The 21,037-nt window shown below is 39.5% G+C and overlaps 1 protein-coding gene across 1 annotated transcript in view; it reads left to right on the top strand.

Annotated features, from left to right (window-relative positions):
* The window catches only part of csmd1a (CUB and Sushi multiple domains 1a), a 499,342-nt gene that overhangs the window by 420,421 nt on the left and 57,884 nt on the right, over positions 1-21,037 (top strand). The window contains exons 30-34 of the mRNA XM_064317365.1: positions 1,769-1,963; positions 11,751-11,867; positions 15,709-15,822; positions 18,803-18,898; positions 19,994-20,197. Of these exons, the coding sequence (XP_064173435.1) occupies positions 1,769-1,963; positions 11,751-11,867; positions 15,709-15,822; positions 18,803-18,898; positions 19,994-20,197 (726 nt within the window). The remainder of the gene's footprint in view (positions 1-1,768; positions 1,964-11,750; positions 11,868-15,708; positions 15,823-18,802; positions 18,899-19,993; positions 20,198-21,037) is intronic.

Here is a 21,037-nt window from a genome sequence, read left to right as displayed (position 1 = left end):
GAAGTCTATGGTGCAATTTTCCTCTGCAAAAGCATCTGAAGAGTAAAGCTTTTTATTTTTATTTTCATGTGCTGAATTTAATCCCTTCCACTCTATGGAGAGTACGCCACACAATTGATCTGAGCAGTCTTACCATGTAAATTGCTTTTGAGGAGATAATAAAGTAGTCATCTGATGAGGCAGAGTCTGTAAGAGCCCCAGATGTTCAACTCATGCTTTGCCTGACTACTTTCTAAGTGCTGAACACATAAAGAACAAAAACAAAATCTTTCTAACTTTCTACAGAGCACCCTCACAATGTTTAATTTCTCTGCTGGCTGACAGAAGACAAAAGAAAACCAGAGAAGGGGTGTTTGTGGTTTGTTTCTGACAAAAAAAGCATTTGCTTCCAGACTCTCCCTCCATTTTCTTGCTTTTGGATTGGCCGAAGAGCTGTGACAGACCCCTCAAGGATTTAACATTAAGACAGCAGTAAATTGAACTCTTATCTGAATCAACTTTGACAGCAGCAACAGACTGCGCTTAAAGCCCTGGTTGATTGCTGGACTTCACATTTATTTGCTGGTGAACAATGTTGTTTTGCTGCAATAGAGAGAAAAAACTTAGAAGAGGTCTTCTATGAAAACATGATTTTTTGACATTTCAAAAATTTTTATGATTTTTTGCTTTCAACGTGTCACTGTCCAAATTGCTAGCTGATTGTTTATGTGATGCAAGATTTTTCAGCATTTACTCGCAAAGTAAATTCTCATGCAAACATACACCATCACCATGCCATCCATACTTACAGATGTGTACACACAAGCACACATATTTCTGAGAAAATATCTGGCCTTTTGATCTTTTTGACTGATACTAAAAGCAATTGCAGCAGCGGCAGCATGAAAAAAACAATCAAGACAAAATGTGTTCTCTTTTTTAATCCTTTCATACAGGCCATCAAATTCTTAAATACTTTTTTTTTTTTTTTTACTTTAACAACAGTTGTCAGTTACTCTTGAATGACATTTGACACATCTGTTAGCCTCTGTGGCTCTTTACATAATGTATGATGCCACTGTAGTATCATCAACCTGCTTCCGTGTACTGGTGTATTAAAGGACCACAGTACTGGAGGCTGCAGTGGATGCTGTGTGAAGGTATAAACAACTTCTCTGAGATAGGGGTCTTCAGCCAGGAAGATTATTTTTGAAGGCCTTTAAATGAGAAAGCTTGGGAATCCTGCCCTATAGCACTGATGGAGAAAGAAATGAAACCTTTTCAGTTTTCACCTGTTATGTCAGGTAACCTGTGAAGATCCATCTACACAGTTTTGCTTGAGGGCCAATTAGCTGACTGCCCATTGTTAGGGCTATTCTGGCTGCCACGGTATCTACAGCCCGCTTCCCTCAGTCGTGTTAGCACTAGCCTTCTCCCAGGCTTGCCCCTGGGGGCTGCACGGCTATATCTGCTCTCCCTGAGCTTTGCCTTGCCTCTTAGCCTTCTATTGGTGGTAATTAGGGCAGATGTGGCCAATGTAAGCTGGAGAATGCTTTGTACTGTTTGAGATCTGTCAGAACCCTAATCCAGATCCTGTCTAAGTGCACTTGCAGCCCTTCAGTTCTGGATTCTGTGGCATTACGGTGTTTTTTTTTTCTTTCTTTTTTTGGTACTCCACGATCAGTTCTAGCCATCTCTCCTGAAGTTCTTCAGGCTTTGATAATTTCAGTAATATCCGTACATGCAGTTTGTATTATACTGTGTTATTGTTTCTCCTTTCTGAATATAGAGAAGCCCCGAGAGGCTTGCTTTGACCCCGGAAACATCATGAACGGAACCCGCCTTGGGACAGACTTCAAGCTGGGGTCGACTGTGACCTACCGCTGCAACTCTGGGTACACGGCAGCAGGTCCGCCCACCATCACATGCATTATCGGGGCTGATGGAAAGCCAGTGTGGGACAAGGCCCTCCCCACCTGTAAAGGTAAAGCACCTGTTTGAACTGGTTTTACTGCATTTTCTTACTTGTGTCAATTGAATATTTGTTTGAAAAGCAGACAAATTCATATTTATTCATAGATGGAGAGATTTAACAGATGGTAGAGCATGTTGAATGTTGGATAATTTCATGACTCAGCGGACTGTAAAAGCAGTGATCTGTGATGGGAGGCATGCATGTACATATCATGAGCGTTCATTTTTAATATAGTACTTACGCCCGGTGGCATTCAAGTGGTAAAACCTTGTAATATTTTTACTTAATTAGCCAATTTGTTGGATCAACTGTTGGATCACTAATAATTACTGCTAGCAAGTGAACATAGCAGCATCAATTAGGTAATACATAATTAGCCAAACTATCTGGCTAGCAGTAAACAAAACACATGACTAGTTAGCTTGCTAACTTAGCTGGCTACAACCATTAGTCACCATTTTATCACTGCAATTTAGTACATTATCACACTATCCAAGCTGGTTGGTGTCACTGTAGATGATTAGTTGAACGAATTGGCTGTCTAACTGGCTAAGTATATTTCTGGATGGAAGCCAGTTCTACTCTTGCAGTCTTTTGCTGTAAGCTAGGCAAACAAGTCCATCTCCAAAGTCCTGCACTGCAGATCTGTGAAAAAGATGTAATGTCCATTTACAATGTAATTTTGGAATCATTTACATTTCAGGATTTAGCAGATGCTCTTTTCCAAGCTTGTGTGTGCGTGTGTCTGTGTGTGCATATACCTCAAAAAGACATCAGTGGTATACATTACATCACATAGAGGCTGACAAATATTGGATTTTTGAGATCAGTGCAGATGCCGATTTTAGAGAGAAAATATTCACCAGTTACCAATATGATGGTTGATGCAGTATATTTTTGAGCAGGAAAATAGACTTTTATGGATTGTGCACTAATATGACTATGCAAAGGCATAGAATGGTGCTTTGTTTGACAAATAACTTTCATTAAAGAATATTTTGTTATTAACATTTTTTACATTATGTTCGCCAATTTTACATTGAACATTGTGACAAAAATAAACCTCAGCTGCCGGTATTGATGCTGACCATCAATACTGGCAGTCAATTAGTGACACATTATAAAACAAGAAGCACAACATCTCTGTATTTGCACCTTCCAGGAAGCTCCTCTTCTCTACATAGATGTTCCCTATCGTGCTAGAAAAATTATGTTCACAAAAAGGACACTTTGTATCTGTTTCTATGTTTGGAAATACATTGACTGTAGGCAATAATGAAGAGAAAGTGAACAGAAGTCCAACAGTAGCCTGCTGACTACAATCTGTGATAAACATGAATGAGCAGGCATCTGTCTGAAAATGCTCTGTATCTGCCGGTGGGCCACTGCAAAACTGATGAGCAAAAATGCCTGTGAACCGCTGGCAGTTTCCCCCATTGGCCCGCTAACTTTGCCTCCAGTGGACCACTTGTGACTCGCTTACTCTCTGCCATCTAGGGCTATTAGCTTGGTATTGAGCAGAGTTCTCAAAATGAGCTGGCTGCCGGCTATTTAGCCATCTACCAAACTCAGGCAGCTACTTTGATAGCACTAAAAAGCTTAAGAGCAGAATTCATTTTTTGACATTTTGTATTCACCACATCATTCTGGTACCGCACTGTCAAGATAGCTGGATATTCTGCTAATTGCCTCCTTGTGTTACGGGCTTTGCGCACCCTTCATCAAGCAAGAAATTTGAAATGAATGAAAGGAACCCACACGGACATGACATTCGCTCCCTGAACTTGCGTGCTGTCAAACCGTGTTTCAAACTCACATTGTTCCTTCCCCCTGAGAAAAAAAACGAGTATCCACAAACTCTGGGGTTGCAAGCAACCTATGGCCTTCCATGAGTTATCTAGGCAGATCCCTTTTTTTTAAATTGTATCATCGTAGGCTACATTTGATGAGAGAGAGGGTTGGGGGAGGGGGCACAGAGTGGCACAGCCAGGATCAGTTCGGAGGTGAAAAACGCTGAAAAATGTGAATATCATCCCGATATATCGGTCAGGCTCTAAATTACATTACTTGATTACACGATAAAAGAAGATTTTGCTCATGAATGAAAACACTGCTATACATATTTATACTATGACTATGTAGCGTCTAACCTTGATGCTTTGATTCTTTCACCTGTGATAGGAAGAAGTACTAGTCTTCCTTTTTTTTTGTTAGCAACCTTGAAAGACGAGCATTGGGGTGAAAGACACTGCTGTGAGTCATTCCCTTTCTGTCCTCAGTCGCGCTGTCAATATAAAGCCAATTTTCACAGTGTTATGCTTCAGCTGTCAGGCGCGGAGGGGAACAGGCAGAGTCCGGGCCTTGAGAAGGCCGGGGTCTGGGCTTTTATCGTTATTGGCAGCTTTGCCGGCCTGGGAGGCGACAGCTGCCACTCACCCTGTCTGCTCCCGCCCAAGGTCCTGACTGCGGCCCACACGCACGCAGAAAGGCTTTCCTGAAGTCGTGCCTCTTTCCGCTCTTTGCGCTATATATACCTGCGTCTGCTGCGCCGACGGTCTGCCCTGACACGGGAGGGATGTTCGGCTGGGGTCTGAGCGATGTGTACGCTGATCTGTGTAAAGGGGAAGTTCAGATGTACGCTGCGGTCCCTGATTGGACAGTCTAACCCTGTGCCTGAACAGTGTAAATTTCCATATGCTGATACTGTATACAGAAGGTCACCAAGGTGTTTCCAAGGTGAAAGGCATGTCCATTAGTGACTTCTGTGAATATGCTATATTTCTCTGCCAGAACAAACTCCATAGAGTATAAATGATCTTGTTTTTTATTATTTTAATTTTTTTTGCGTAAAAAAGCCATGTGGCTCATATATGCATACCCTCTACACATCTATAAAAACACAATTTGTAAAATCTGTCCGCTTATCTAATTATTGATATCGGAATTATTCTAAATTTAATCAATATGCCTTACAGAAAATAAACAAGAGCATAGCAATGCTACCCATGTTTCCTACTTTCATTCAAGTGATTGGTCCTGTGTTGCTTGAGCTTGCCGTCCCATGGTTCATTCATTAAACATTGTGTCACATCAGCAGAGTTCTTTTAAAAAATGCAGCTAGGTCTGTGTTGTTCTCTACGGGGCCTATTTAGACTTGAGATACATCCCTGCAAAGTCAACTTATTTCCAGAATCGCCCACCTCAGCACAGTTTGAACACATTCAGAGTTCGGTGCTTAAAGGGTGTGTGGGTGACGGGGTGATAGATGTGCTTGTGAGGCGGAGAAAGAGGATGTGTCTCACTGAAGACAGATAAGCGCTTTGACTTTAGAACAGTTCCTTCATCGTGCATCTTACTCACAAAAAAAGCACCACCTTCAGGGAATGATGTATAACTAAAAGTGAGCTCAACAAAGTGTTTGCACTTTGCATGGAATGGTTGATGACCGCTGCATATTTATAATTATGAAATGAAATTTACATTATGTTGCCATTGTTCAATCTAAATTTATTTCCATCAGCTATTAATGGGGAATCAAACAGTAATGTTCTTCTGTAAATTTGACTTCATATCTGTTCAGCTAGCAACTGCACAATTGTTTCAATTGATGCTTAATGAATTAATAAATAATACATTCATCCAAAATGAGAAGCCAGGCAGCTGTGAGATGTGCATATTTTGTGATGTAATGTATGTATGTGTTTTCCATCGCATGTTCCGTTCACTAAAGTCATGGGGCTGGCCAGCTTATTGTTCATGGCATGTCCACAGGTCCCTCCATTTGTATTTCAACTGTTCTAACCTGTCTTGTATTACCACACTCATCACACTGGCTCTGTAGTCTTGTCCAACGTTATATGTTTGCAGGCACGGTCCATGCAAAAGTCAGGCATCCCATACAGAAAGCAGTGGTGCTTGGTCACCTGCCCCACAAGCTCCACAGCTGTTCTTATCGAAGTTAGACTCCTGTCCATCTCTGCCATCTCTGTTGCGTGTACCTTTGAAGTGGTATTCACTGCTGGTGGAGGTATTGAGGCAAAGAGAATTAGTTCAAGCCTTACTATCATCAATAAAATCACTGGATTCAGATTTGTTGATTGTCACGTAATTAAAGTTCATCTGACCATAACCTATTGTCTATTGCACCTATTAGTGCATTCAAAATGTGAATGGAGGGACATAAATACCTTTTTGAGAGTAGCAGTTTCATTATTTAAATGATCCATTGGACCCTCATTTCAACGCACAAGCTTTCTATGGGGAACCTGTATCCGCTGCTGGTAGACTAAAGAAGAATGCATTCTCATTACATTGGTCAAATGGACACAAAATATGCACTGTAATTTTTTTTTTTTTTTAACAGAGTGAGGGGCCATTTCTTGTTTAATAGACTACTGTTTCAAATAGGCCTGTTGAAAACTATCCAAAATTATGTTCTTTTTTTACATTTTAGCATTTAGCAGATGCTATGATCATATGATTATATAATATGATAATAATCCTACAACAGACTTACAACCTTGGAGTTGTAAGCCCAGCTCCCAAACCATTGTACTACACTGCTGCCTCTGCCAAAATACAGAGTCAGTTATGCAATTTCATTTTTTTGTATCCATTGCTTTTGTAAAAGATATTTTTTCTAATATTTTTCAGCTTTATGGTTATGTCTTTATGGGAATTCTCAGAAACCACCTCTTAATTTCATGACTTCTTAAATTTCAAGAGCATTTCAATTCATATTCAAAATCAAGTCTCACCTGTGTTTATTCATAGAAAGTGAAATTCCAGTGGCAGTATTTTTATCTGCCCAATGCCCATGGATGCGCTTAACCTGAGCAAATTTACATTTCCCAGTGCTGGCAAGGAAGCACCTCTTAATATCATATACAAGCACATGTGCAGGATGTCTCTGAGTGTCTACTTAGAAAATATGCGCAGCTCACTTGGTGAGTTAGCCAGAAGCTACATAGCATCCAGCTGATAGCATCTGTCACTGAGGTTTTCTGTCATTTAGAGTGGTTTTATGGCCTACCTCACAGTCACACTAGCTGCTGAGTAAAAAACATTTGTGGATTGTAAATCTGATGCAAATATTGCATACTACAGAGATTGCAGAACTGTGAAAAAAAATATATTGATCATTTAACAATTAGAATTTAGCAGGAGGGCTAGATTTATTGTATAGAATATATGACAGCTATAACTTATTGTTTTATTATTAATAATAATGACAAAAATGTGTCCTTAAGGGCAGGTTTGGCTCACTGTCTCTTCCAATTAATCAATCAATGAATCAATAAGTTGATGAACCAATCATAAAATATAAAAAATTGATGCTGTTTATGGTGTTTGGCCTATTAGATGTTCATTAACAAACTGTTATTAAGAGTCGTGATGAGGGATATTTGATGTGTTTTCACTTCATGGTACCTCTCTGTAATTCCAGTGTGTGCGGTCACACAGGTTAGTGGTACAGGGTAGATATCCTGCTGACATTTGTAGAGGTGAGTTGAGATGGTGTTACTGATTCGGGAGTTTATGCTGTGGCTCAGTGGCCTTGCGTGATCAATAACGTGGGGTCAAACTGATGGGTGGAATGATTCCCTCACTTCTCTTTCATCAGGGAAAGCGAGTAAAATGTGATTAGGAAGGCAACTGATGCTTTACAGAGTTTATTAAATGAAAAGTACGCAGCAGGCATGATGACCAATTTCACTGCAAGCCAGGGGAGGTAAAGCAAATGCTTGATGATCCCAGCATATTGTTGTCAGTTTAGTATATCTCATATATCTTATTGCTGTCACTTTTACCACGGGATGTAGGGATGTGCATGTGTTTTTAAGCACGTCCCCTTACAAACAGTGTGAATTCATTAAATAAGGAGAATTGCTAAACTGTTTCCAGCTGCTTAGAATGATTGGGTCAAGCTCATGGATTTTAACTGGATCTGCTGCATGGAAGGGAGAGACAGACACACACATACACACAACCATACACACACACACACACACACGCACACACCCACACAGACACAAACATACACACACACATACACAGAGTTCAATCGTTATGACAACAAAGGAAATGAACCAAAATATGTCCTTGTTTCTAAGAGAAAAGAGGGAAACTGCACACAAACATCTGCCTCTGTCTCCTTCTGCCAGAGAGAGAGAGCAAGAGAGAGAGAGAGAGAGAGAGAGATAGCTATGCTGGGGATATTTAGATGAGACGGACTGAGACAGGAGAACACTGTTTGCATTTTAAATTGGACTGACCCGGGAATGTTCTCTGGAAAAAAGGTGTGGAGTGGTACTTTATTTCACAATTGTACATGTATTGAGTCCTTTAAAAACTTATGATGTATTTTGCAGTTATCATTCAAGATGTATTCTTAATGCAACTTTTCTTTTTAAGCTTTTAAGCCATTTTAAGATACAAAGTAAATAGAAAGCCAATGAGAAGACCCCCATATGAGCCTAAATCGTTTGCATAATATTTTTGTCCCTCTCACAGAACGGGCATCGATACCTTTCAAGTCCCTGTCCTGACATTCCGTCCACAGCTGCTCAATGTCCGTTAAGAGGAAATGCTTACTAAGGCCCTGGCGTCATCCCTCTGATGAAAGGGGCCCTTATTTATTCAATAATGAATGGAGGAGGGTCTAATCAGGAACTGAAAACCTCGCAAAACCCCCTTCCCCCCATTTGATAAATGCCTCTTTCAAACAGTGCTAGTTCTGTCAGCAGCAGCCTTTGGGTCTGAAGGGAATCTGCAGGTTGACTGCTTCTGTTTTAATATTGTTTGTGTCAGAGTGAAAGTCGTGTAGTTTTTCTGTCTTTTTGTCATAACGATCAAAACTGACAGTGGCCATTTCCTGTTTTACAAAGCTGTGGTTCTCCGCTGCTCTTTGGAATACTGATGCATTCCAGTGTTTCCTTGGGTTCTCAGACAAAACTAATTAGAAAGGGGTGAGATCCCTTTAAATAATAAAGGATCCCTACCTTCCAGCCCCCTCCCTTCTCCTTCTCTCTCTCTCTCTCTCTCTCTCTGTCTCTCTCTCTCTCTCTCTCCACCAAACAGATCTTTTTTATTTGTTTCCATAGTAACTAAAAGACTGTCTCAGTGCTCTTGAATGAGAAATCCTCCTTGACTGTAAATAGAAGAGGGGGGATTAAATTAGTGGAGGTATGGCGCCTCACTGAGGCCTTGCGAGGGTACGACAGTGCGGTAGCTCCGCCGATTGGGCAGGAAGCGTGCAGGGTGGCATACCGTCGTTTGCGACCGCGCGCGTTGCGCTCGTGAGCCCAGGAACAGGGATCCCCTCTTCTTCCTCGACGGCAACGAGTCCACGGTTACTTTCAGAGGCTGGCTTTGTGAGAGGAGACAGGAAGACCAGGTGGTAGACACATCTGTTGTCACTGTGTCCATGATAGAGAAGGGCACATGGGGATTTAAAAGCGGGGGAAAAAAGCAGTCCTCCAGAGCAGGAGGGAACCAGCCAAACATCTCAGTTTATCTGTGTGGGTAGCACTGGGGCTCTGTGGCCTGCCGAAGGCAGTACAACTTTGTAAAGTATCCTTTTACTGCCGCGTTTAAAAATAAAAAGGCGATGACTTCCGATTAGGGTTTAAGTATCTGTAAAAACATAAGATAAACACTGTCACATTTTCTGAATATATTTTGAGATGCACAGCCAGATATCATTATTAAATATATTTAAGACTTTCATTGTTTATTCATACTCATATTGCAGTTCTAGTACAGCATGTATTTTTTTTTTTTTTTTTTGGAAGAGCTTTTAAAGAAATGATGGAATTTTCTCATTTGGATTACAGTATGTCAATCTGGGAAATTTTCTCAAATACCTGGTAAATTTTTGTTGTATTTATTTTGTTTATTTAGAGTATTTAGTTGTCTTTGGATTACTTCAGCTTTAATTTTTTTAATTCATTCATTCATCATGTTTTATTTTTATTTTTTTTTTGTAATACGTTGTAGTAATACATCATATATGTAAAATGGTAGTAGACGTAGGAGCCTGGTAAACACATTGCTTGTAGCATAAATATTGGTAATTGACACAAAGTTTTTGAGCAAATGAGAGTTTGAGGTGTTATAAAAGGGCTATTCCAGGTCTATTATTCCGCCCAACATGCTGCTGTCGACAGTGCAGACGAAGCAGACGGCAGTTATTCTCCCAGCTCTCACCGTTATTGAACACATCTCTGATACCTGAACGCTTGCCTGTCCCACGATGCGAAATCTATCGTTTCAGGGCACGCCCCTCTTCTACAAAGGGTTTCTTGGTTTTTAAAGAGTTCCTATTTTTTTGTCTTGATAGCATGAGGTAAAGGTGATGTGATCAAAGGTTCAGGGAGGGTTTGATATTCAGAGAATGACGATTCCTGACTACGGCTTGACACCAGGCTTTTTTGTGCTTTGCACACTATTGTGGGCAGATGAAGAAGCGGACCTGGGGGAGCAGGAGCTGGGGGTGGGGGCGAGGGGGGGGGGGGGGGCTTAGTGGGGTGGAGGATGTGCACAGAATCTCAATCCTGGATCCCCAGTAGCAAAAACCAGGTGGATGAAAGAGACTAGGCAGGGAGATCACATGAAGGAAATGAGTGGCAGCTCCAGTGAAATTCAGCCCAGGGGGGAGGAGACCAGACAGGGGGAGGAGCATCAGTGTGAACAGTAATGAGGAGTAAAGGGGTGTGACTGCGGTTTAGGCTCATTTGGAGTATGTGCTAAATTTGTCTGGGCTGCGTAGATGCAGGTGTTTTCTGTGATTGCTCTGTTGTTTTGCGACTTTCTCTTTGTGCACACGCTCAGTTTGCAGTGTGAGGAATGCATGGGATTGGACTGCATTTTACCTTTTAGCAAATTATCTTCTTCAGAGTGACTTTCACAGCTTAATTTCCATACGTGAAATCTGTTTATACAGCTGGATACGTACTAAAGCAACTCAGGTTCAGTTCCCTGCTCAACCATCCTACAAGCTATGCTTCACTGCCACCTTACTAATCAAGGATATTTATGTGCCTGTAACTGTTCAGCTAGCCATATTCTTCTTTTCTGCTGCATGGTACCTCTGTTTTAATTTAACTTATTACGGTATTATAGTTTTATGAAAGACATTTAAAATGAACTCACCTTTGTCATGCATGTATGTACTTCAAGCAATGCAAACCCCTCTGATACCCAGAAAGATTGCATAAAGTTCTTTTGACATCAATATATTTTTCCCGTTTCCCATTAGAGAACATATTAACTATTTAGATGTGCTTGAGGGTACCAGTTTATCACATAATGATTGATGAAGCTGGGCCTATTTTACTTCTTCACATAGGGTCCTGAAATCCTATACAATACGTAAGATCATTGATTACCGAATATGTTTTGACCAGTTGTGGTCTTGTTTTTAAATTGATTGTAAAAAGGTAATTCAGCAGATATTTAACACATTGAAATTTTAAACATTAAAAAATGGGCAGGAATTCAATCAGATTTATTTCTTTTGCATACTGTTTAGTGTCTACTTGTTGATGTGTTTGTGCTTTCGTATGTGTGTGCATGGCATGCGTTTTTGAATATTTAAGCTTAAATATGTTTTGCCATGTGAAATTTGGCATTTCTTTTTAATAGTATTATTGTGTACATACAGATTGATTTTGGTCACTGAGGAGCATGTAAGTGGGTGATCTCGGTCACAGAATCCAAAACATTTGGGTGGATATGAGGATAATGTTTTCTGTGGATGATGTATATGTTTATATTTGTTTATTTTCTTCCTTAGCGCCTTGTGGAGGACACTACACTGGATCTGAGGGGGTGGTGTTGTCTCCAAATTACCCATTTAACTACACGGCTGGCCAAACCTGCTCCTACTACATCACTGTTTCTGGAGAATTTGGTGAGCTCTCAGCTTCATCCTCACAAAAAATACCTAAATAAAGAAGTTCAGTTCTCATGTTCTTCTTTTCAATGACATAAATACACAGTTTCTAGTGTAACTGCAGAGAACGTATATTTATGAAGCAGGAGTATTTACACGACTTCGGGTTTGTATATAACGGTCCAAATGGCAAATTGGAAGACCTGCTTTCCAGAGGTTGGCACTATTAAAAACCTTTTTTTAATATACCCTCCAGTAATGAATTAAATGGTAAATGGTAAATGGACTGCATTCATATAGCGCTTTTATCCAAAGCGCTTTACAATTGTTGCCTCTCATTCGCCAGAGCAGTTAGGGGTTAGGTGTCTTGCTCAAGGACACTTCGACACGCCCAGGGCGGGGTTTGAACCGGCAACCCTCCGACTGCCAGACAATCGGTCTTACCTCCTGAGCTATGTCGCCCCGTTAATTAAGTTATATTTTGGTTGCGTTTGTTAAACAATGAACATAAATAGTAACAGTGTATAACAGAATGGTTTGATTTATTTGTGCTAAAATACATATGGTGGTATGGTGGAACCACCATGGTGGTATACAGGTATGGTGGAAAAGTTTAAAATGTAACTACACGATGAGTCTCAGTCAGTGGTTCCCAGCCCTGTTCCTGGAGATCTACCGTTCTGTAGGTTTTCACTCCAACCCTAATTTGAAACACCTGATTCTACTAATTAGGAGCTCACCAAGATTTCTCGCTGTTTCTTAGGGTTGGTGTGAAAACCTACAGGATGGTATATCTCCAGGACCAGGGTTGGGAACCACTAGTGTATGGGATTGTTTTTATGCTTCAGGAGAGGAACCTGTCTGCTTTTCTTTCACACAAACACAAATAACATGAGTCGCACACTGGAGGAAAATCTCAGTCATAGCTTAAGGTGCCAAATGAATCCCAGATGTAATTACAGAACAGAGATAACACTGCATACTGATTGGCCTTCCTGACCCCTTTCTGTTCTTTTTTTTTTTTTTTTTTTTTTGTTGTCTGAGAAGAAGAGGGCATGATGTGTGTAGACAGTTCATAATTGTCCCTTTAATTGCATAAATAGTTTTCCTATGTTCTCATCAATTGGAATTATGTCTGTTTCACTGCCAACACTGTCATTTAAAAAAAATGAACAGACAGTTCTGCGCACTTTTCTTTTTTTTTTTTTTTTTTGCTTTAGTCAGACAGGAAGAAAGCAGAGAGGGTAACAGTTAGTGAAGGGTTCACAGCTCAGAAGGTGCCATATATGACTCATATATGGTTTGAGAGTTGGCTGCCCTGTGGACTACACCACACATTTCACCAGCAATGTCACATTTTGATTTGAAATGCAAAAAGGAGAGAACAATGCGTGTTGGGAAAATAATTTATAAATATTCATTTGTATGGAGATCAATTTGGTCCTTCTATATGGTCAGAATGAATATGTAGCTACACTGTAATTGTACATTACCATATAACTTTTTGATGTAACTGCATACTGCATGGTCTGGCAGCTAGCTCTCCCTGTGTGTGATGTGCCCCATAGTCTGGTCTTGCATCATGACTATGGTAGTGCCTACTGGGCTAGGTAGCCCCCAGATGGCCGTGCCATCACCCAGGGAGAGACAGCTGCTGTCTGTGCTGTCCCAAATGAACATTGTTGAGTCCGGCTTATAAATATGACAGGACGTTCCAAACAGGGAGATAAACATCTATGATCAAAATTAATAAAATAATATAGCTTTTAAAAAATGACTTTTGTGTACTTTATGTAGAAAAATGGCACCAAAAAAGTACAATGCCTTTTCTGGGACAGATCCTGAGATTAATTACAGAGGTGAGATATGGGTATGATTTGCTGTGAGAAATCCATCTGTGGCAGAATTTGGATAAAGGCAATAAAAAATCAATCTCTGCAAGTCAAGGTAAACATTCATATTTGGACCTACACCTGTGAGTGTGGGTTTGTGTGTAGAATAAAATTTTAGACAACGGTAATTGGAGAATTTACACACTACTCAAAAGCTACAAGATTCAAGTGCCTGTATTTCACACTTTTGAAAGCTTGGTTAATCTATGATGTTAGCAGTTAACAGATCAATGTGTTGTAGAAGAAGTAATGACAAGGAAATTATTTAAGCATTCATTCAAGAAAGACCTGCTGTTTCGAATAGACTTTGTTCTTTCTGATGCCTTAAGACATTACTGTTGGCCTTTTTTGTGCTGTTTACCATCAATCGACACCACCTGCGAGTGCGGTCACGCAAATAAATGTTTATAAACCCTGGACTATGCAAGAAAATGTAATTAAGCATATGATTTGGAAGACATGAAATAAATAACATTGAAATCCAGCGAAGCCTTGAGGACTAGTGTGACATACCTGTAGTACCTCTTTAAATAAATCCTCACGTTACCTCATCTCCTGCAAATAATTGTTTTGAACTGTGTTCTGCATTTATAAATAAAATCAGTTTCTTAGTACATTACATTGCATATTGGTTGTAACATGGTCTGTGGGGAATTTTAGAGCTGTTTGATATGCATGAGACGGTCAGAGGAAACACAGAAATGATCCTGACTCACAGGCCATGACATACCACATGATCTTATGTGTTAAGTTGTGCTGTGATTTTCTTGTGCGCATGCGCATCCATTAAGACAAATGGCAGACAGAAAACCATATTATGAAAAGTCACATTATACACACCCAGCTTACAGTTACTTCTTGCTAGCGAGAGAGATAGAATGCTGGACCAGAACAAATGTCTATTTCAACCCATTCCAAAAGTTTTTTTTTTTTTTGCTTTTGTAATGTTCATTACCATTTCAAATTCAAATTATTTTACTGAACATTTACAGAATGCTTGTTTAAACGTAGAACCTTCCCACTTCCAGTTTTGCACACTTCCAATTTTGCATGACTATGCATTTTAAACTTATATGACTAAAAACAATTTCATAACGCTTTTTCAATTTAGTACATATAAAATAAGTGACACCTAAAGAAGAGTTTGTGAGCTGGAACAGTTCTGATATACTTTTTTGTTGCACTTCAATTCCATACCCAGCTGTGGCTTTGTCTTCAGTTTGACACTGCTTTTCCTGCAGGCTTTTAGGTTGTTGACCTTTATGCATTAGGCCACTAATAAGACAGTATATCTATGTCAGCTCTCTTAGCCGTGAGCAGATATCCCAGGCTTCCTGGTCACTTAACCGTGACTTTGTTTTTAGTTTGTTCAAACTATGGGCCAGCAGAAAGGGACTACCCATCAGTTTCTTGAAAAAGAACATTTTGAGGCTATGTAACTTTGGCATAGATAGTTTTCTTGTTAAATGATGTGCAGAGTTTACATGTGAAAAATGAGTTTCTTTGATATTATTATTTCGACTCAAATATTTTCTTGACAGATATTTGTGATTTTTCACTTTTGAGACATTACCACAGCAGAATAGCTGCTGAGCGACTATCAAGGCATATTTTTTCTTATAGACAGTCATTAGTTATAGATAATTAATAAATCCCATTTTTAAGTGTGAACATGGTCATTGGAATGTCTTGTCTTGAATTGATCATCAGTATTTCTGACCAATGAGGATATTCTGTCCTTCAGTGAATACAGATGAATTTTTTTTTTGGGTAGAGGCACCATGATAATACATGAATTATGTTGTGTTAACACTCATAATCGTACTGAAGTCCCCAAACGGTCACCATTTAGGAAAAGCCCTATGGCCGCATTGAAATGCTGGGTGATTAATGGCTTTGTCGTGTTTCTCTTAGAGGTGATACACAGGAAGTAATTGTGTTTTCCTTGTTTCGCTCTATGTCCACAGTGGTGTTTGGGCAGTTTGCCTATTTTCAGACAGCGATGAACGACTCGGTTGAACTGTTTGATGGGGCTACCCCTAATGCCAGGCTGCTCAGCTCCCTTGCCGGCTCACATTCCGGTAAGTAACACCTCAACAACCTCTCCTGTGCGTTTTCCTTTTAAGACAAACAAAACCCACTGGAATAAATTCTAATACTGAACAAAATCCTCCTTTTTTTTTGTTTGTGTTCGGTTAGCAAGTGCTTTAAAAGATGAATGCATGTGAAAACCTTCAAATACTGCACGAACTCTAGTTTAGAAAATTTTTTACTGTGAATTTGGAACTTAATTCCGCTTGTTATATTTGTGGTCATATACGAAATATTAATTATTTATGGTCCTGAATGTGTATGATCATGGAAACCTGTGCATGTCTTCTTGTGTTATTTGGCATTTTTTCCCCTATCACTGACATTTATGATTTTATGATATGACAGCTTCCCTAGTAAACTGAAATCATTTAAAATGCAGTTTTAAACTAATTTATTTTTGCATTTGTATTAATTGTTAATGATGAGATAATGGCAAAAAGACCTTTTATTACACGTTTGTCTTGAGCATCGATGAAGGCTGATGGATATTGGCTGTTTATTTTATGGTCTCCTTGTCGATAAAATGTTTTTTTTCTCCCATCTCTCAAAACAGTAACTGTGTGTAGATGTGCAGGTAACATGATATGTCTGTAAGCGGTATGGGCTCTATTTTCTGGAATCAATGTCAGGCTGTGCATGGAGTGCAGTCAATGATGTGGCACGTGGGTGCACGGGTCACGAAAATACCAACATTCTGAATGTTGGTATTTTCGTGACCAGAGGCGACCAGAGCTCGAAATGCATGGCGCAGGTGGAAAATCGGATTGGATTATGCTGAATTTGGCCACATATACACTGCACCTAAATACAGTTTTCACTCCTCACTGGGGTGCTTTATCTTGTTAAGTTCACACAGTTCGGTTAGAGAAGAGAGTGACAACCGCATTCTACAACTGCAGTCACAACCCAAAATTTTCAGATATTGCCAACGCTTAATAGAGTGGGATTGGATGAGAAGTGGTTTTGTCATGTTATAAATATACTTATTTAGATCATTTGTCTGAATCAGCATAGGTTTCACTTGTGTTTCTTACAGACATTGCTAAGCAATGAAACAGAAAGTCTATCCTGATGTGACTTGATTGTAACAGCAGCATACAGAATGTATCAGAATATACATACAGAAGGGTATAGAGGTAAAAACCTGCTTGCCAATTAGTAAATTGTCAATAAATGATGTAAAGCCTACAGAAAATCAATATTGGCCAATATTGTAGTTTATCCATAATCAGTGTTAGCATTGTAGCTATCATTTCAACTACAGTCATTTAAAATGAAAAGTTTGTTCAAATTGCATTTATTGTCATTGTGTCATACCACAATGCAGTATTAGAACAGCCATAAACAATTAAATTAGAAATACATACAGGAATTAAAATGATAAAAAAAGAAAAAAGGGAATGAACAATAAATGCAAGTGACTGGATTTTGAATAGGCTATGATCATATGCATTGCATGGGAAAATCCCAAAATTAGCAATCTGCTATATGTCGGGATGCGATTTATTGCATAGACCTGGTCTGAGCAGGCGGACAGCGAAGGTGCTAGTGGAAGACTACACAACGCGAAAATTGCTATGAGCTGCACTAAAATTGCAAAACACTGCTTTATCTTGACTGACACACGTCCAGCAGTGGCTCTCCTCCAACTTCAGTATAAAGGGAGTCATGAACTTAACAAACAGCTAAGTCGTTTCAAAATCCATGATGAAAATACCACTGGCTGTGATAGCTCGCAACACACCATGTGCTGGCCTGAACATAGACCCCTTTGTGTGTGGTGTGTGTATGTGTGTTATGAAGGATGAGACTGCCACCAGGGGCTGTAGAATTCCCTGAGACAAAACTGGCCCCTCCAATAAATAAAAAAATTAAAAGCAGTTTGAGGGAACCCTCTGTCAAGTAAAACAAAGGGAAATGACAGCTTAGAGAACAGGCCTAACATTATTTACAATGTAACAGAGGCATTTATGAACGAAAATATTCCCTGGGCACAACAGTATAATGAATTATACATCACATTAAAAAAATTACTGCCGTCCTCTTAATTAATAATGGCGCTTGTTGTCTGTTTTTGCTAAACAAATTTTCAGAACGATGCCCAGTAATTTTCTTCCTGGTCATGTGTTTTATATTTTTCACAACAAGAAAAAAATATATAATAAAAGCAAATAGGATATCCAAAGGTGATTATCTCCAGTGATTGGTTACGCATTACTGTGCTCAGTGCATTAACTACCATACTATAATTCCAAACTTGGTAAACACAATCCACATTAGTTTAACCCTGTTTAGCTTACCTGTAGCTGAAGGCTGAACACAGTTCCTCAAGTTAACAAAAGGTAATTTTAAGTCCTTTTGTTGGGTTGAAACACTCTTTACTGAATATAAATGTCCTCCCAAGATGCTAATTTGCTATTTGTGTCACATGAAAGAAGTCAAATCAGCATTGTACCTATTTGTATTCTGACTGAATTAACTTTTTATTGACTTAAAAAAAACTGCTAATTGACTAGGTAATGCACCATTTGTGCATAAAAGCTTTCAGTGAGGTAGCCATAAAACTCTGCATAAGAGCTGTGAGGATTTTTGAGTTGGTGGTGAATTGCTTGTCCCTACTGTTTTGTAGAACAGTAAATGATAAAGCATTGGCACGCATTTACTTCGAAGTCAGTCCACATGCTTAGAATTTTCACTTGTGGTAATTAGGTGATTAATTGAGAAGATTAGTGTTTCGCTATGGGATGATTGTTTAACAAGAGGCTTCAGAGGCGACTATGCAGACCTTATAGTGCTGGGCAGAAAGAGCTACATTTCTTTGGACCGTATCTATTTATTTTATTAAAATAAAGAATCTATCTCCATTTCCTTCTTTGTCTCTCTGTCTCTCTCTCTCTCTGTTTTTATCTCTGTCTCTCTCTCTTTCTCTCTCTCTATCTCTCAGTGTGATATGTTTTGTTTTTGCAGGTGAAACCTTGCCTTTGGCGACCTCAAACCAAATTATGCTGAGATTCAGTGCAAAGAATGGCCCAACTGCCAGGGGTTTCCATTTTGTTTACCAAGGTAAGTGCTCTATATACATGTACAGCTTCAGACAGTAACAACTTGTTACACTGGCTGCCTGTGACCATTATACAGTATTTTGCCCAGGACTCAGTGATTGCAGGGCACTGGTCGAGGTTTTAGCCACAGCCTTATTTGGGAGTTATCCCTACACATATCTGCATTACAGGTCACAGGGGTTTCCAGTCTGTGTGGACGACAAGGCATTAGCCCCTCATCCCGACTGTATCAGTCATTAAATATCTACAGTAGTACCCTGGACTTTGGGAAAAACTGGTATCAACTTTAGATCCAAGCAGAGTTCATTCATCTTCAGGAACAGCTTTTGTTAAGACTAGGTAGGGGGGTCTATGTACCATGCTGGCTGCTTGAATACTAGCGTTAACGTGGCGAGAAGTCATCGCAATCACATCCTAACTTATTTAGTTCTATACTGCTGTCTTTCTGCTGCCTTCACTGTGAATGTTATAAACACCATCCTTGTCTCTTGTTAATTTTGTTAAAGGTGAATATGCCGACCCGTTACACCTCCTGGCACCTGTTCAGGGCATGAACTCACCTCAGTATTAGCTGTTAAGGGCTGCTATTGTAGCATTTTTTAATGGATTGTGTTTAGTGGCCTTCATTTGCATAATTACTTTCCATAAAGAGCCTTTGTAAATGCAACTCATGAGACTACAGTTGCAGTTTGTAAAAAGAGGCTATAAGAATTTGGATTTATTAGTTGGTTTTGGTTAAGTGATGGCATATCTAGTTGGAATAATAATAATAATACCAATAATAATAATAATAATAATAATTGTTATTATTATTGTTGTTGTTATTATTACAGCATAAATAGGGTTAAATAGCCATATTTACAGTAATTAGGCATTATTTTGATTATGTTAGAACTGATTAAAATTGAAGAGTAAGTAGTAACAAAACTAAATGATAAAAAATAACAGAATTATATGACAAAAACATATCCTAGCAAACAAAGTAAAGATAGCGTCAAACACTGATCTATAAAAATAATAATACAAGGTTCAATGTGGTATCATAATTTGAAAATTTGCAGAGAAAGTTCAGCTTGTGTTTTGTCTGTCTGGACAGCGGTTCCTCGCACCAGTGATACCCAGTGCAGCTCTGTTCCAGAGCCCAAGTACGGGCGACGAATTGGGTCAGAGTTCTCTGCCGGGTCCATCGTTCGCTTTGAATGCAGCCCTGGGTACCTTCTGCAGGGATCCAAAGCAATCAAGTGCCATGCGGTCCCCAATGCTCTGGCCCAGTGGAATGACACCATACCTATCTGTACTGGTGAGCCACCTCGTTAACAATCAATGAGTCACCTCTTCACTGTACAGGTGAGCCAAATGAATCAGGCCTTCACTGTACAGGTGAGTCACCCTTTTAACAATCAAATGAGTGACCTCTTCACTGTTCAGGTTAGTCACTTTTTTAACTATCAAATGAGTCACCTCTTCACTGTACAGATGAGTCACCACTTTAACAATCAAATGGGTCACCTTTTCACAGTACAGGTGAGCCAAATGAATCACCTATTCACTGTTCAGGTGAGTCACCCGTTTAACAATCAAATGGGTCACCTCTTCACTGTACAGGTGAGTTACCCTTTTAACAATCATATGGGTCACCTATTCACTGTACAGGTGAGTTACCTTTTTAACAATCAAATGGGTCACGTCGTCACTGTACAGGTGAGTTACCCTTTTAACAATCAAATGAGTCACCTCTTGATGGTACAGGTGTCACATCTTGAATGTTCAGGTCTCATCTCTAATGTGCTGGTGAAAAAGCACATCAATTTACTGTTGAGTTGTTTTCTCGATGTACAGGTAAGTCATCTGTTTCATGTAAGGGTGTATAACCTCTTTAATGTATGGGTGAGTCATCTCTTTAAAGTTAAGGTGCATGACTTCTTTAATGTATGGGTAAGTCACCTCTACAGATGACTCACCTTTTTGCATGCAATTTGCCTTTTTAGTGCACATGTAAGTTACCATTTAGTATCGTTAAAAAGTATCCACTTAATATGCAGGTGAGTCACATCTTTATGAATTTACGACAGACATTTCAAGTGTTAATGAAATCAGAATTGTTGATCTTAAGTTTACCACGCAGATGAGATCTCCCTGT

The sequence above is a fragment of the Anguilla rostrata genome, chromosome 18, assembly GCF_018555375.3.
Source record: "Anguilla rostrata isolate EN2019 chromosome 18, ASM1855537v3, whole genome shotgun sequence".
NCBI lineage: Eukaryota > Metazoa > Chordata > Actinopteri > Anguilliformes > Anguillidae > Anguilla > Anguilla rostrata.
Note: the sequence above shows the minus strand (reverse complement) of the source record. Positions and strands in the feature narration are given on the sequence as shown.